Below are 14,708 nucleotides of genomic sequence, written 5' to 3'. Positions count from 1 at the left end.
AGAGAAGTAGGCACCCCCGATGCTCATGACGCGCTGATCGACAAAATAAGTCATATCGCTAGTGGATTGCTGCAGCTTCATCTGCGAAGCAACCTTTGGGAAGTTCATGCATGAGTGACTGGCTGCTCCTATGGATTACGTTCACACATCCTAGTGAAGATGACTTCACAAGACAATGGAATTCAGCGGATTCCATGCCTGTCGGGTTCTTTCCCTATATCCTTTGACCTCAAATCCTCCCATATCAAGTCTATCTTTCCAGGGGTAGCTTTCTCCATTTCCGCTTCTTCCCGGTCCTTCTTCTCGTTCCTCTTAAAACTCCCTGGTATATAAGGCTGACTGATGTGCGTGGCGTTCTGTTCTGCTCTCAGAAATGGCTTCAGTCAATTCTCTCAATGATCTCCGAGATCTCATCACATGTTGGAAGCTATGGACCTCCTCAATTACGCCGATTCGCTGCCTGTTCGCTCTGTCCATTGAATGCTAGGACCCTCGCATTGCTTAGCAAGGTAGAAAAGGCTCTTGCATGTGCTCGCCTCCCTCTTTGTGTCCCTTCATATCTGGCTGGGGCCTTGGCTGACTGTGCTTACTGTAAGCGATGGTCCCTGTTATCCCGCCGTTCGACGAGGTTCCGCCGAGCTTCCGGTGGATGTTACCAACGGCTCTTGTTGTTTCTGCTTTTACATGCGATTCTTCTGTCTTGCGCCATGCTACGTCCTGATCGGGGGGCTACTGGCCTCTCTCCCCTTACTCAGGAGGGACGGCTTGTGGCCCCCGCCAATCATATCAAAAATGCCACAATCCAGGTTAGTATTCTTTCGAACATCCAGGAAAAAGGATGCGTCTGGAGTATTCAGAATCTGAGCAAGGTATGTGTGACCAAAGACGAGAGCCAAAAGCATGCTGACTGTGTCTCGTCGTGAAAAGCCCAAGCGGCCTTTCGAGCTGTCGCATTCGATAGATTTCGGTCTCAGTGCAGTTCTCAGGTCTATTTATCCAACCGCCACTCCAATGGTCGCTTTTCATGATCTTCGATGATTGCCATCATTATCCCAAGATCGTGATCAGACAAATGAAACGCAATTCAGGCGTGATAGGCTTTCGGACTGAAGTTGCGACTGAAGTCAACACGCCGAGTACTCGGGCTCCTTCCCACTATCACTTTCAACGCGATGGTGCTCCTCTAATTCAGTTCCTGTCTAAGCAGAAATACTTTGGCCAAGCTCCCGAAGTCCTTTGGAAACGGCCATAAGAACCCTTCTCGCTGTGAATCATCTGCGGGAGCTTAGCAGGCAGAGTGCAATTTCCAAAGCTTGGACTGATTAGACTGCACGCGAGTATGGCAGTCAGACACTGGTTACCAGTAAAAACGAGATTCGTTAGCCCAGGGATCCAGAACTATCAACCAACATCTACGAAAGGCTCGAAGGAATCGATGGCGCCGGTGTGCTTATTGAGAACTCACGCGGAGAGATCTTCGGTATGAATCGGGACAGCAAAGAGTATAATCCGGGAGTGATTCACAAGCCCATCTGAGCGAATTTGACAGGTCTCTGCCACCGATGTCCTGGGCGTTCCCACCGTCGGAAGGCAGGATTCAATAGCCGTGATCGGTGCAGTGTGACCGATAGTGCCAAGAATTTATAAAGCATCAGCTCTGGTATCAGGATGGCTGTTTCGCCCCGGCATCCACGAATCCGACACGTTGCGCTCAACACGCTCATCCGCCGTCAGATCACCACTGTGCTGGCTTTCGTGCCCGCAATGATTAGTTCAGTAAAAGAAAATGCTGGACCAGGGAAACAGGACATTTCAGAGAGAAATGTCCACAGTACCTTCGTGGAGTGGGAGAGAAGTCTCTAGGGGATTGATTCGAGGACAGCTTCAACGCTGCATCCCGGCATGATACTAAGCAGTCCAGACTTTACTAAGCTCTGTGAGACACGGTATGTCCGTAGTTGACGCGGAACACGGCCTTTTTCGCTCGCTCGCTGGCGCCAGCTTGAGGCCTATGTTGAGAACCTACGTTGTTCTCATCTCTAATCACTGTCCGCTGCGGATCTACACTGGGATAATTTGATGAGGCGTCGGCGAAGTACGTGAAATGGCTTCAAGGAGGTGCCGCCCTACGCATGCCGTATTGCTAGGGCTAACCCGATGAGAACACGAAATGCCAGTTGCAGAGACTACACTCTGGAAATGATGAATAGGGTCAAAAAATGAAGTGGCCAGGCTCAATGCTGTTCCGATTTGACTGGCGACACCGTGATATGTCAATACCAAGAGCCACGAGGATACTCCTAGACCTTTTCCTGCAGGGCCTCGAAGCCTGATACCTGGCGCTCGATGATATTTCCGTTTCCGACTGCGTCGACAAACCTCTCAGCGATTGGGCACTTCCAGAATATCCAAAAACGCACCTCGCCACAGTGTCGACTCAGAAGATTTGACGTCCATACCATACCGCGTTTGCTGAAGCATACGTCTCGTCCCTTGCTACATTAGTAATCCTTGCTGTCGTATTTCCTTTCGCACACGTCGATTTCCTTCTCCTTGCTACACCATTAATCCCACATGTCGTGTCTTAATTTGTCCACATCGATCTGCCTCACGCACACGTTTCTGATCATCCACGTCGCGTTGTTCCTCTTTGTCGACCGGAGGGAGTATTGGCAGTACATCCGTCTGCCACCGCCGTCTCCGCCCACAGGCACAGTGCTAGTGGCGATAAGGCCTTGTCCAGTTCTTTCTCTTTTTTCTCGACCAAATTCTGGGGTATGTGGAAAAAGGCACACTGAATGAATACTGGCCGCATGATCTTGAAATGTCAGACCGTGGAAAGGTCATAGAAGAGCTAGTCTAAGAAGAGGATACTGCCACTGGCTTGAGCCTGCCTATCCATCTGCAAGAACGCAGCTCGCAGCTCGACGTTTTCGCACAAGCGCACCGAAGGACCCCAGAATGCCATCACACGCACAGCTCCCGGCCGAAATACTTATAATGATAGTGGAACAGCTTATACAAGGCCAGGAGTGGCCCACATGGGTGGCTTGTGCAGATTCGACCGAGTCGATGCAGAAACTCGTCTTTGCAAGCACCACCTTCAGCACTGCGGAATGATCTGTTATCTAAGCCTGGGCCAAGGATCTGACTTGCGAACATTGTGGGTTAGCTGCTGTCAGACCTACTATTCGAAGCTTAAAAATGATCAGAACATGCCCGGGCACACATGGCCATATGTTTCAGAAACATAGCGCACAAGTTTGAGGAGAGAAAGCGCGCTTTGCCCTTTACCCACTTGGACTGAGCGATGACAAAACAACCCTGACAGTGGAATTCCTTTGGCTGCTTACAATGGCATACCAGAAAAGCCAGTCGTTCGCCTCAACTCTGCTGGCGTGTCTATGTGGCTATCGCCCGCGTCGAGACTTTGCGCGTGGCGCGACAAATGCTTCGGCTATTTGACACATCATCACCCTCCCCTAGACTCGAGGCGGATGGCCTTTCAACGTTCCGAGTCACAATCGACTGACATCCATGATGCGTGGTTAAGATGCCGCGACCGACGACATAATCTGAAACGACGGCAACTCTATGGGTCATGATTGAAGATAGAGCACCTCGGCTACCCGGAAGCAAGGAAAGCACAGAACCGGATTGTGATTCTAACATCAACCCAGTTCTACGCGACACAGATTCTCCAGGCCACGGAACGCACAGCAAAGGTTCAAATCCCGACCCTTTTTCGCAAGAAGAGGCTTCATCATGTTGAAGGTAAGGACGAGTGTGGTGTCGTGTACGCTCGAGTCATTCGAGACGAGTTCCATCTGGATAAGGGTGAAGGGACGAAAGTGACCGAATACATGCGGGACCTCGAGGCCCTCTCGAGCCATTGCGGCGACAGCCTGAATTCACATGGATACCGGCAGCCACCTCCGCCTGTGTGGATGCGTATGTGTACGGACAATCTGCATCGTGTGCCGGTTGGACATCGACCATGGAGTAAGCAGCGGATCACTTCTGACATATACCCATCAGAGGGCCAGGTATACGGCCAGTTTGTTTCTTGCAAGCATTCTGGGGCGCCATAACCCAGAAGGTGGTAACCATCGAAGCCAAGACTGCTCCAGGGACACCAAGAAATATCGTGCCCCATGATTCTGGCAACTTTCCTGAGAGGAAACACGGCGATGAACTGGTAAATGGACCTCAACTACCTTCACAGAAAAACAATAGCTTAAAGGCTTTCACAGGACATGTCTAACAGCCTGGGTCTATGATGAGGTATAGTCCAGTCGAGTTTTGGACTGGGCCTGCGAGGCTTCGAATAGCCGACGAGGATGTAGTAAACATCGGTCTAATTGCTTTCCTCATGACTCTCACACATCCGAGCCCCAATGTGCAGTGATGGTGGTCAGCCAAGAGAATGCGATTCAGGGTTGTCAGTAACTTGGGCCTATCGCACCTGGATTCCGTACGAACCAATACAATACACTTATTAGGGCCTGCACAGCAATCGATCGATCAAGGCGACTGCTTGACCAGGGCCCAAGTCAACGTCAAGGATTTACTAGATCCTTGTGACCTCACCTACTAACCGGCTCTTAATCTCGACACCATGCAGACACAACCCAAACCGGCCTTGACTTCTAGGATCGCAAGTGAAATGGCCTCCGATTTCATGAAAAGGGTCGGTGGCTTGTCCTGCGCACTGGAGTGCGAGGCCATGCTACAATCCGAGTCTAAGCCTCTTCTAGCTACAGACGTGTTGAAAGCCCTAGTTCATCATAAAGGGGTACTGTGGAGACTCTGCCGAAATCTCTGGGCGCTCGGGCAATCGGCCCGCTATATGATTGCTCGGTGCTTTTCAACGGATTGTATACGACATATAAGCGTCCCGGAAATGACATGTGCATTGTCCACAAACACAAGCCCAACGGCAATAGCCCATTACCCACAATCTCCAGACCAGCAATAGATGAGGTTGAAGAGAAGACTAAGGGAATCCGCATAGAACTTCATGGGTATCTAGGAGGTGAAGTGTATAGAGAAATTGCCAGATGGCTCACGACGATTTCTTCATTCCAAAAACCAACAGCGGATGGACAAAGCAGAGAATAATATGGACGAGACGTATAGCGCTCGGCGGACTGTCGCATGAACGGAGGACACCAGCTGAGAGCTGCGCTCTTCGCTTCTGGGCTTTGGAAGAAGATTTTGGGCGTACATGTGCTTCAGACGTCGTCGAGTGAGAATATGGCTCAGCCAAAGACATGTCTTTCAGACAAATAAGTTCTCATGGTCAAGGAAAATGCGACTCGGCGCTAATATACGTCTGACCAATTCTACAACTCTCACCGCTGACGTTCACAGGTCTGTTGGGGTATATTTGGATAGCAGAACCTTGACATTCGCTTCGGAGATTATGAACTCTGTGGACAGAATCCGCCACGATTCCCAGGGCTTGGTTGATGCACCAAAGAACGATCATGAAGCAGCCAGCCACCCCAGCAACCACTACCGCCACACCCATGGCCACCACTGCAGACCTCGTTGCCACCCTGGATCACAAATGTATATGCACTTCGTGGTCTCTATCATTTTGCACTGTCACATGCCAGTGGGCTACAGCCCAGGGACAAATGGACACCAGAATGGGGTACCGCTCTGCAACGCGTGTGACAGATTTGGACGTATCCAAAGGGAGAATCATACCATTCATGTACAAGAGGGTCTCAACGAGATGGTAAGGACTCCTTTCCCTCCACGGAGTCTGGTTATGCCCCTACCTAATCCGCAGCGAGTCGGGACGCCAGGCTGTTGTGAAATAGATAGCTGAACGCGCAAACCGCACTTCAGAAGACCCGGAGACAGAATCAGGTTGAAAAGAAGAAAAAGAGATGACACGAACAACGAACCGAGGGGTCTCCTCAGCCACCGTTCCTTCCACCGCCGATTCGATGCACTTCATCAGGTTATGAGCCCTCGTATGGCGGACCTGGTTCTTCCTTTCGCAAAGCTCCTATGAGTGAGCGAATACATCAAACCCTTCTGGTGTCCCTTATTTATTGCCTTCGTCGTCTTTTTCAAGTGTGTGATGTTTTTTATCATACTATGTCTTGGATATATGCCACGGCTCCATTCTTCTACTCTAGATCAAACTCTGCACAACAGCCGCATTCGATGGTTCCTTTCAGGCTCCCCGTTCAGCTTCTTGGAGCGGGAAATGCGGCACGCACACCTGAGCAGTGACAGGCTGGATCCGAGGTACGCTTCCAACATTCGCATGTCGGACTTGACGACACGCCCCGTTGCTCTGTTACTCCACGGTATTATCATAATTGACTACTGGTCTGCAGATATGGATCTAAAGCATTGGGCTGCTTTTATAATAGTAGCGGAGTTGAACAAGCTCATTCGAGGACCGCTACTACGCAAATAGGTATTGGGGTGTACTCTTGTTGTAAAAAACAACAGGAGGATTGTTGAACAGATTATAAAACTCAAGATTCTGCGGAAACGGAATTAAAACTTCCCTCCGGACGCTCAGCGAAAATACCGAGAAAGGCAACAAAGTGTGCTTTGCCCCATGGCCGCAGTCATCCGCCAATATGCCGGTACCAACAAAAGAGGAGCTGGATGCAGTTCTGGAAGCAGATCCAGGTGCAGACCTGGCTGCTGGCTCATTTTAAGGTCGGAGCCCATGGAGGACAAACCCGGGAGTGTGTTTGCAGTACGACAACACCTTCTGCCGGGTCTTGCATTTCCAGGAATAAAGAGCTGTTTTTACAGCACAGACAAGCAGATGAGAACAATTAACAAGCACATCAGGCACTGCTGCAGGGCAACACTAAGCAGTACCCTCCTCACCTGCAGCTGACTGGGAAGGATCTGGACTTCACCAAGTGCATCATTATGCTGATTGGGGATGTCAAGACCTGAAGCAAGTACATCTACCTCCAGCTGCGGGTGAACTCTAGCCTACCGTTACCACATTAGCCGCCATAGTGTCCCATCCATTCAAGTACCATGAGCTGGCCGCCCTGCCCTCCTTCGATGAGAGTCGCATCCAGAAGTCACCCATTGCGGCCCTGGTATGGTCGCATCCTCGATGGAAGGTTATCTCTTGATATAGCTGACACGGCATTCCACTACCAGAGGCATGGTGTTACTTATGAGGAAGGACAAAGTTGTGGCCCAGCCTCTGGAGAACACGGTGATTGTGACTGAAATCTCATGTTCTATGGTGCTTGAGATCCTGCACAGCAGCGCCGATGAAGACGAACATTCTAGGCGGCAGTGCGCAAGATCTAGTGTCTGTTTGTCTGGGTTTTTCGTTCCATTCATTATTGATCTTTGCCATCATCAAGACGCCCCCATTTGCCCTTCGATGCAGTCGAACCTGCCCGCCTTTGTGAGCATGGGGTTGCCGGGGCGAAATGTCTTCGCATTATATCGTACGTCCCTATTAGGGTTATCGGACCTGAGGATGACATGGGAGTTGTTGTTCCCTGGGACAAAGAGCTTGCTGCTGTATGTTCGTTTCGAGGGCCAATCAATGCTAGTTTACACTAGAAGCAAAATCTAAACTATCTAACTCAAATCTCCGAGAGTCCGAAAATTGGTGTACGCGAATTGATCAGATTCTCAGTAAGTTTTATTTGAATCGAACAGTCGCGTACTGCGGGCAAATTCTTATGTTGACCTATGTACATCTACCAATTTCTACCCAGGGGGTTGGTTGACTTCCAACGAATCACTCCAGAGGCGTGCAAAGCACATACAGATTAGACGCTGGCTCATGGAGATACTGAGCATAGATAAGTATAAATCTTAAATTTGTTCCTGGCTGGGATAAGTTGCCAAGACAAGGTAGCCTCGCAGTCAAGCAGGAACCGACCGCAATCACCTGCAGAGCAACAGAAGAGGCCAACCCCAACTTGTAAAGCCTACTTACCAGCCTGTAGCCCCCCTCACTCAGAACTCATATCCTCGGCATTAAAAGATACCTACAGCAGGTCCCAATATATCTCTAAATCTACAACCAACTCAAACAGGAATCACCCCTATGACCAGTCCAGTGCAGTCCAGTGCAGTCCCCTTCTACCGGTACTCCGTACCAAACCAACCCCTTACATCAACCGGCCCCTCAAGCATCGCATCATGCAGGGAAATCAATAAAGTTGCCGATCATCGCACATCCACCCAGATAATGTTACCAACCACTAGCCTCATACCCCGTAACTTAACTTACTCGAGTCATAGCTCCTCCATACTCTACAACAAACCCATAAAGCCCATCAACTCCCCCAACACCTCCCCTACCACCGCACCTCACCTCCCCTCACCTAACCATCTTCTAACCCCCCACCCCCCAAAAATGCGTCTCCCAACCCGAACAACCACAACGACCCTCCTCCCCCTCCTCCTAACCATCACCACCATGCACCTCCCCCCCACGCAAGCCTGCACGCCACCCCCCGACCCAAGCGCAGAGTACCTCCTGACGCGAGCGCCCTGCACCACCGACGCGACCTGCCAGCCCAACGAATTCTGCGTCCACCCGGCCAACCGATGCCTCCCGCGCTTAGTCGCAGGGACATGCTGCGCCGCCGACACCGAATGCAGCACCAGCTACTGCCAGACGGGGAGCTGCGCGCTGACGCAGACGGGGAAACCCTGCACGGCTGTCTCGGACTGCAGTCCCGGCACCGACAGCGGACAGCAGCGATGGGTATGTGCGCCGCAGACGAACACCTGTCTCCCTGCCGTGCTCGGGCTCGGGGCCGCGTGTCTGGTCGACGCGCAGTGCGGGTTCGGGCGGTGTGCGGCGGGGATCTGTGCGCGACCCGGGGGCGAGTACGGGGCTGGTTGTCAGCAGACGCAAGAGTGTGTGGCTGGGCTGGTGTGCACGTATAGTCTGTTCAGTGAGGATCGAACCACGAAGATGTGCCAGGCGGCGCCGGGGCCGGGGGCGTATGGGGCGGCGTGTGCGGGCGACGCGGATTGTGTGTCGGGGAATTGTGGGGTGAATGGGGAGTTGGTCTGCGGGGAGCTGAGGGCGTGTAAGGAGGAAGGGGAGGGTTGTTGGCGCGATGCCGATTGTTGTCGGGGGAGTTGTCGGTTTGGGAGGTTGTGGGTTTGGAGGACTTGTGAGGTTTAATCTCAAGGGGGGAGTTTCATTCGATAACCAGCTAGCTCGGCTAAGCAAAATGTCATACAAAACCAAAGCACTAGATATGTTCAAATCTCGCGATCCAAGATCTTAATCACAAACCACAGCAAGACAGAAACTTATTCCAAACTCAGCCGCGCAAAATTCTCCTCCAAGTCCCTCGCATGCGTCACGCCCTCGGCGGCGGTATGGTTCTGTCCACCGACGGGCTCTCCACACTCTGGACAGACGGACCTCTGCATCGCCATGCCACACTCCCCGATCGTAAAGGGATGGCCGTTGCGACAGTAGTACCAATGCCCCGTGCCCCGGAACTCCTGCTCCATGGCAGCAATGACCGCCATGCGTTCTTCGTTGGTTACGGGGGTATAGAACGTCGCTCCGCGAAGCATCTTCTCCAACCCTTCGACTTCGTCCATCAAGCCACGGGTCTGACCAGGCCAGGAGGTGCAGAGGGTTCTGGCGTGATCGAGGGCTTCCTGGGCATGGGCCACGTGTTGATCGACCAGCGCAGCCGAGGCTGCATACGATCGCTCGAACGCATGGAGCTGGGCGAGGAAGATATAGCCCTCCGTCTGATGAACAACGTGATTTGAGAGTCCCGCTGTCTCCACGAGAGCTTTGCATTGGCTGCGATTCTTTGACAGATCCATCTCGATCACACTATCGGCCTGTTTCGGGGCCTCGCGATAAAGCTTCAGAAAATCAGCCAGCAAGGCAATATCCAGACGCAAACTGAGCGCGGTGGCTTGAACTGACCCCTTCATCTGGAGGATGTCGTTTCCAGGCTCAGGGCACTCAGCAGTTTCCTTTCGACGACGACCGATGGCAACCAGGTTGCGTACTTTACTGTATGGCTGCTCTTCGGGCGTCACTTTCCTCATATATTTCTTGATTCTCTGCCGAAGACCAAGAATATTCTGCCATCGTCCCTTGTCTGCTCGAGAAAGCATGTCCCGCATCACAGTAATCTGCCCTTCGTACTTGCCCGCAATCTTCACAGTAGCCGGCCAGGCAATAGGTCGTTCATTTGTCAATTCCTGGAGCTGTCGTATGCATCGAGGGAGTGCCTGCGCCAGGGGGACGATTTCGCGATTCATGTACAATATTAACTTTTTTGTCGATTCATCCAGGAGAGCACGACGCACCAACCGTCCGTACCGGGCGATATCTCTCAGGGGCCCACGGCAGCTGGCACACGTCTTGATGTCGTCCATGGCGAACGGCGCCACCGATGCGGCAATCCCAATTGGCTTCTCCATTGCGTCAAGGATGTAATACTTCTTCATGTCCATCTGTGCATCCATATTTTCAATTGTCAAGAAGTGACCACATCGTGGAAAGACACATGGATTCTCGTCAAGGTTGATGTCCCGGTAGGTCTCCCCAGAGATAAAGTCAACCATGTGATTCTTAATTTCATCGCTCCCACAGATTTGACAATATCGCGCAGGTGGGCAAATCTCCCCACAGACGGACGGGCATTGATGTCCACACGCTAGCAATTGATCACACCTCTTCGAACATGGGACATGATCGCATGGAGCAGCACAGGGCATTGTGCAATAACTGTGAGGGCAGGAAGACAGGCAGATCTCTACGGCGCAAGGAGTGCATGGATCCGAGCATTTCTTGTCGCATCTGGAATGACCACAGCGTACATCACAGGCTGATTGACAGGGTGGACACGCTGCTGAACCATGACATGGCGTCTCGCACTGATGAGCGCAAGTAGACTGGTTTCTGCCACATATCTGCTGGCAACGACCATGATCGGTCTGAGTTTCGCCGGTATCACTTCTGGTGACACACTTGACACATGGATGCTTACACGAATGACCACAGGCTAACGGTGCCCGACATTGAGCAGTACATCTGTAACGTGGAGAGGTCACATCAACATGGCATGCCACGGTAACATCATGTCTGCAGCCCGGGACGGTTCTCTTGACCAAGACAGCGCACCGGACGGTTGACAAGTCCTGACTCTGCCAGCATGGAAGATTCGGCGCCAAATGACCACAATCAAGCTCTCTATCCTCCTGGAAGACATTTATCATGCATTTGATTGGGCATTGATCGCCGCACTTGTTTGGACAGGGGTGAGAGCATCCCAGAAGTGGTCTCTGACAAGGTTCTAGGCAATACACCGCATTGTGTAGAATTTCAGAATGGCACTTTTGCACACATGCATGACCACATAACATACGCCTCTCACATCGAAGATTGCACCCTCCTTCGGGGGAGAGACGTGGGAAGTCGCTTGGTTCGCGAACGGTTATCTCACTGTGCGGGTGCCGTGGGCACTGTAGCTCTAATCTGGTGCCAATGTTTCCGTTCTGCTCGAGCATCTCAAGGACATCAGCCCACATGGGAACATGCATCGACGTCATCGAGTTGCCAATGATATACATGCCATGCTTAGCTCGAGAAAGAAGGACATTGATTCGATTTGGCGTCCGGAGAAAGCCACAATTGTTCTGCGGATTGCTGCGAACAAGTGAGATGACCACCACGCTAGCCTCCTCGCCCTGGAAATTATCGATTGTAGCAATCCGTACGCTCTGCAGCAGAGTTGATCTTACTCCAGTGCAGTTTGGAGTCAGATCATCGTCAAAGCCAGCCTTATTGAGGTCATCCTCATCACGGTCCCCAAGAGCGATGGTGTACAACTGGCCGAGTCTGCGTCGTAGTTTGTGAAGCTGACCAAGGTAAGGTGTGATAACAGCAATATCACCCTTCCTGTACTTTCCCTGCCGTAAAAGGTGACTGACAAGGGCTGTAGTCATCTCAACTTCATAGTCGTTCCATTTTGATGTGGCTGTTGCATCCTCAATTGACGGGTCTGCCTCTGGTACACGGTGATCTAACCAGAATAAACGCTTTCGAAGCCCAGCAACGCCAGGGTATGCACTCACAGATGTTGCGTCTTGGAGCTGTGGATATAATGTGCCACGTACAAGCTGAGCAATGGATGGATGCATACGCCGCTGCGTATTCAAGGTACTGAATGGCAGATTGACACCCATAGGGCTCTCTGCATCGACAAGGCGTTCGAAGAGAGATACATCCAATGCGTACTTTTCACCACCATTCTTGTTCTCGCGCGATAATTCATGATTCTGTACTTGGGGCCGGAGCTGGAGATGATCCCCAATGAGAATTGCATGTTCGACCGATGGCAAAAGAGTGGTAAGCACATGGGCTTCAAGAACCTCTCCTGCCTCTTCGCATAGCACAACCTTGGACTTCATCCTCCGGAGCATCTCAAGATTCCGTGCCAAACCACTCGTCGTAACGCCAACAATATCAGCTTGAGCGAGACATCGCAGATCAACTTCGTTGCGAATGTTATCAGGCTCATGTTTGGTTGTGTTATGTGACTCGCAAATATTTATCAATTTCTCTTCCATTTCGCTCCATATCTCCATCTGCCAATGTCGGTACAGAGCTTCTCGATCGAAATGTGACATCTGCGTAAGTTTGACCGAAATCAAATCTTCGACCTTTCGAACATGATTGGCATCGGCTTTCCCACCGGAAAAGCGCCAATGATTGAAGACCTTCTGGCTGTTCTTGCTCTCTTGATATTTGAAGCCGTCTTCATCTGAGCCGAAAAGCTGGTTATAATGATCCGTATGGTGATCGCGCAAATGATGCATTAGTCGAGCAGGTGTGATTCTCTGCGTCAGGTCTATGCTCTTAAACTCACGAGCACACTCTTTCAGAGAGCGATGAGACTCCCATTGACTGCTCTTTTCAAATTTCGTCTTGTCAAACTTTCTCGCGAGCGTGCGTAGTTGAAAGGGCTCCATACATTCAGATCTGGACCGCGAACCGATTCGGACGATTTGCTTGGTAACTTCGCTTTGCAGTAGGGAACCCAAGAGTTGGTCAAGAGCATGGTTGGTGTATGTTACGCATAAGATCGGTCCTAAGTCTGCCATATCAGGGCCCTTATTTGCAAGAAGGACCTTGATAATAGCAACACCTGTATAGCTCTTGCCGGTTCCGGGTGGTCCTTGAATCAATCCAAGTTTTCGTTGAAGAGCATCGACAAGGGCAGTCGCCTGTGCATCTTCGAGGCTGGAATGCTGACGCAGAGCTCGTAGGTCGGCTGGCTGATCGGGATAGACATACAAATCCCTATCTTCATTTGTCAAGCATCGGAGATTGAATCGGAACCCCGGTTTTAGGGCATACCGCGGAGGAGAGACTGTATTGGGCTCCGAGGTACTAGGACGAGGAGGAATGACCAGGTCAGACAGGGGCAAGTTCGCGGTCTGCTTTAATGTCTGGAGTGCTCGTAGAGTCGGCTCAAAAGCTGGGAGAAGGACACCGGGAAACTCCACCAGAGCGGAGCACGGTTGTTGCTGTGTGTATTGTCTAATAAGACTCTGAATATTCTTGTTTCTCCCATCAGTCAGCTCCACCGTAATGCGTGCAACTTGAGGATCTTCCGATAGAGAGCACAAATAATTTTTCTCTTGTCGCTGGTATCTAGCGCCGTGTCCTTGTGACATGTTCTCTGGCTGTTGTTGAACGATGGTACAGAAAAGCACAAAGTTCGATTTAGTTATGAGGCATACCAAAGCACCTGGCTGCAAGCGTTTAGACATTTTCCACCATTCTTCGCGCTTCGTAGCCGACGTTGGAGCGACATTGGCAGGCTGACGAAAGCCAACCTCGAAGTGAACACCGGCCATCGAGTCAAAGTCAATCTTGAGGATTCTCACCCCGTGGTACACGTTTGTTCGCTGTTGACTCTTATTTTTCTGGTGGGATTGTCCTGAAAGCTTGATTTCCGAATGGATGGCATCACGGAGAAGACCGATGGTATCTTCCCGCAACAAACGAAAGTTGCGATCTAAAAGCCCCTCAAGACCATGTAGATGCCACTGTGAAGGATCGTATAGGGGAAGATACTCGTTTCGTGTACTCAGGATCTCTTGGTAGCTTGGCATGATGCGGATCCGACGGATATCTGCATGATCATTGTCATGGCGGCCCCCAGGTGGGTCGCACTTACTGACAAAGGGTTCATAACTTCCGACGGCATTTCGAGAATTATCTTGGCCGATGCTCGGAAGGGAACTACCAATATTAAAACGTCTCAGGAGGCGTTCTAGGTGCACTTGAGATTGGTGGTGTAAAGAGGTCTCCGTATGACTGCTCGTCCAGGGGAGAAAGATCTCCTCAAATCCTTTGGCAACAGTTCTGAGATATTCTTGAACGAGGGCCTCCGAGTTGAGCTCGACCATCTGAGAGAAGACCAAAAGAATAACCTCCAACCAGGATGCGGTGATCTCATCTTTTACACGATCTTTCAAGACGTCTGAGATGTGGGCAAAGAGTCGTGGTGCACTGACACCCCCTATGCCATAAAGAAAGTTGTAGATGGTTCCGACCGCTTGTCCGAGGACTGGAGACGGTAGCACCTCTGGGTGGGAAATTACTTCGAAGAATGGGATGACCTGGGCTCTGAGAAGTTGTTATTGTCTGGAGCCGTCCAGGCCTTCGAAGGTCTGTTCAA

At 51.2% G+C, this 14,708-nt stretch overlaps 2 protein-coding genes across 2 annotated transcripts; one reads left to right on the top strand and one right to left on the bottom strand.

Annotated features, from left to right (window-relative positions):
* Nucleotides 1-8,380: 8,380 nt before the first annotated feature.
* Nucleotides 8,381-9,163, top strand: BO66DRAFT_441944 (uncharacterized protein; the record flags this gene model as incomplete). Its single annotated transcript, XM_025651380.1, has 1 exon — nt 8,381-9,163. One exon carries the CDS (start codon nt 8,381-8,383, stop codon nt 9,161-9,163), a length of 783 nt encoding a protein of 260 aa, XP_025500417.1.
* A 131-nt stretch (nt 9,164-9,294) lies between these two features.
* BO66DRAFT_331141 (putative NF-X1 finger and helicase domain protein) lies at nt 9,295-13,881 on the bottom strand (the record flags this gene model as incomplete). Its single annotated transcript, XM_025644080.1, has 2 exons — nt 9,295-10,377; nt 10,408-13,881. 2 exons carry the CDS (start codon nt 13,879-13,881, stop codon nt 9,295-9,297), a joined length of 4,557 nt encoding a protein of 1,518 aa, XP_025500416.1.
* Between the last annotated feature and the right edge of the window lie 827 nt (nt 13,882-14,708).

The sequence above is a fragment of the Aspergillus aculeatinus genome (genome assembly GCF_003184765.1).
Source record: "Aspergillus aculeatinus CBS 121060 unplaced genomic scaffold BO66scaffold_49, whole genome shotgun sequence".
In the NCBI taxonomy this organism is placed as follows: Eukaryota; Fungi; Ascomycota; class Eurotiomycetes; order Eurotiales; family Aspergillaceae; genus Aspergillus; species Aspergillus aculeatinus.
The sequence above is the reverse complement of the archived record's forward strand: the minus strand, read 5'-3'. Positions and strand labels throughout refer to the sequence as shown.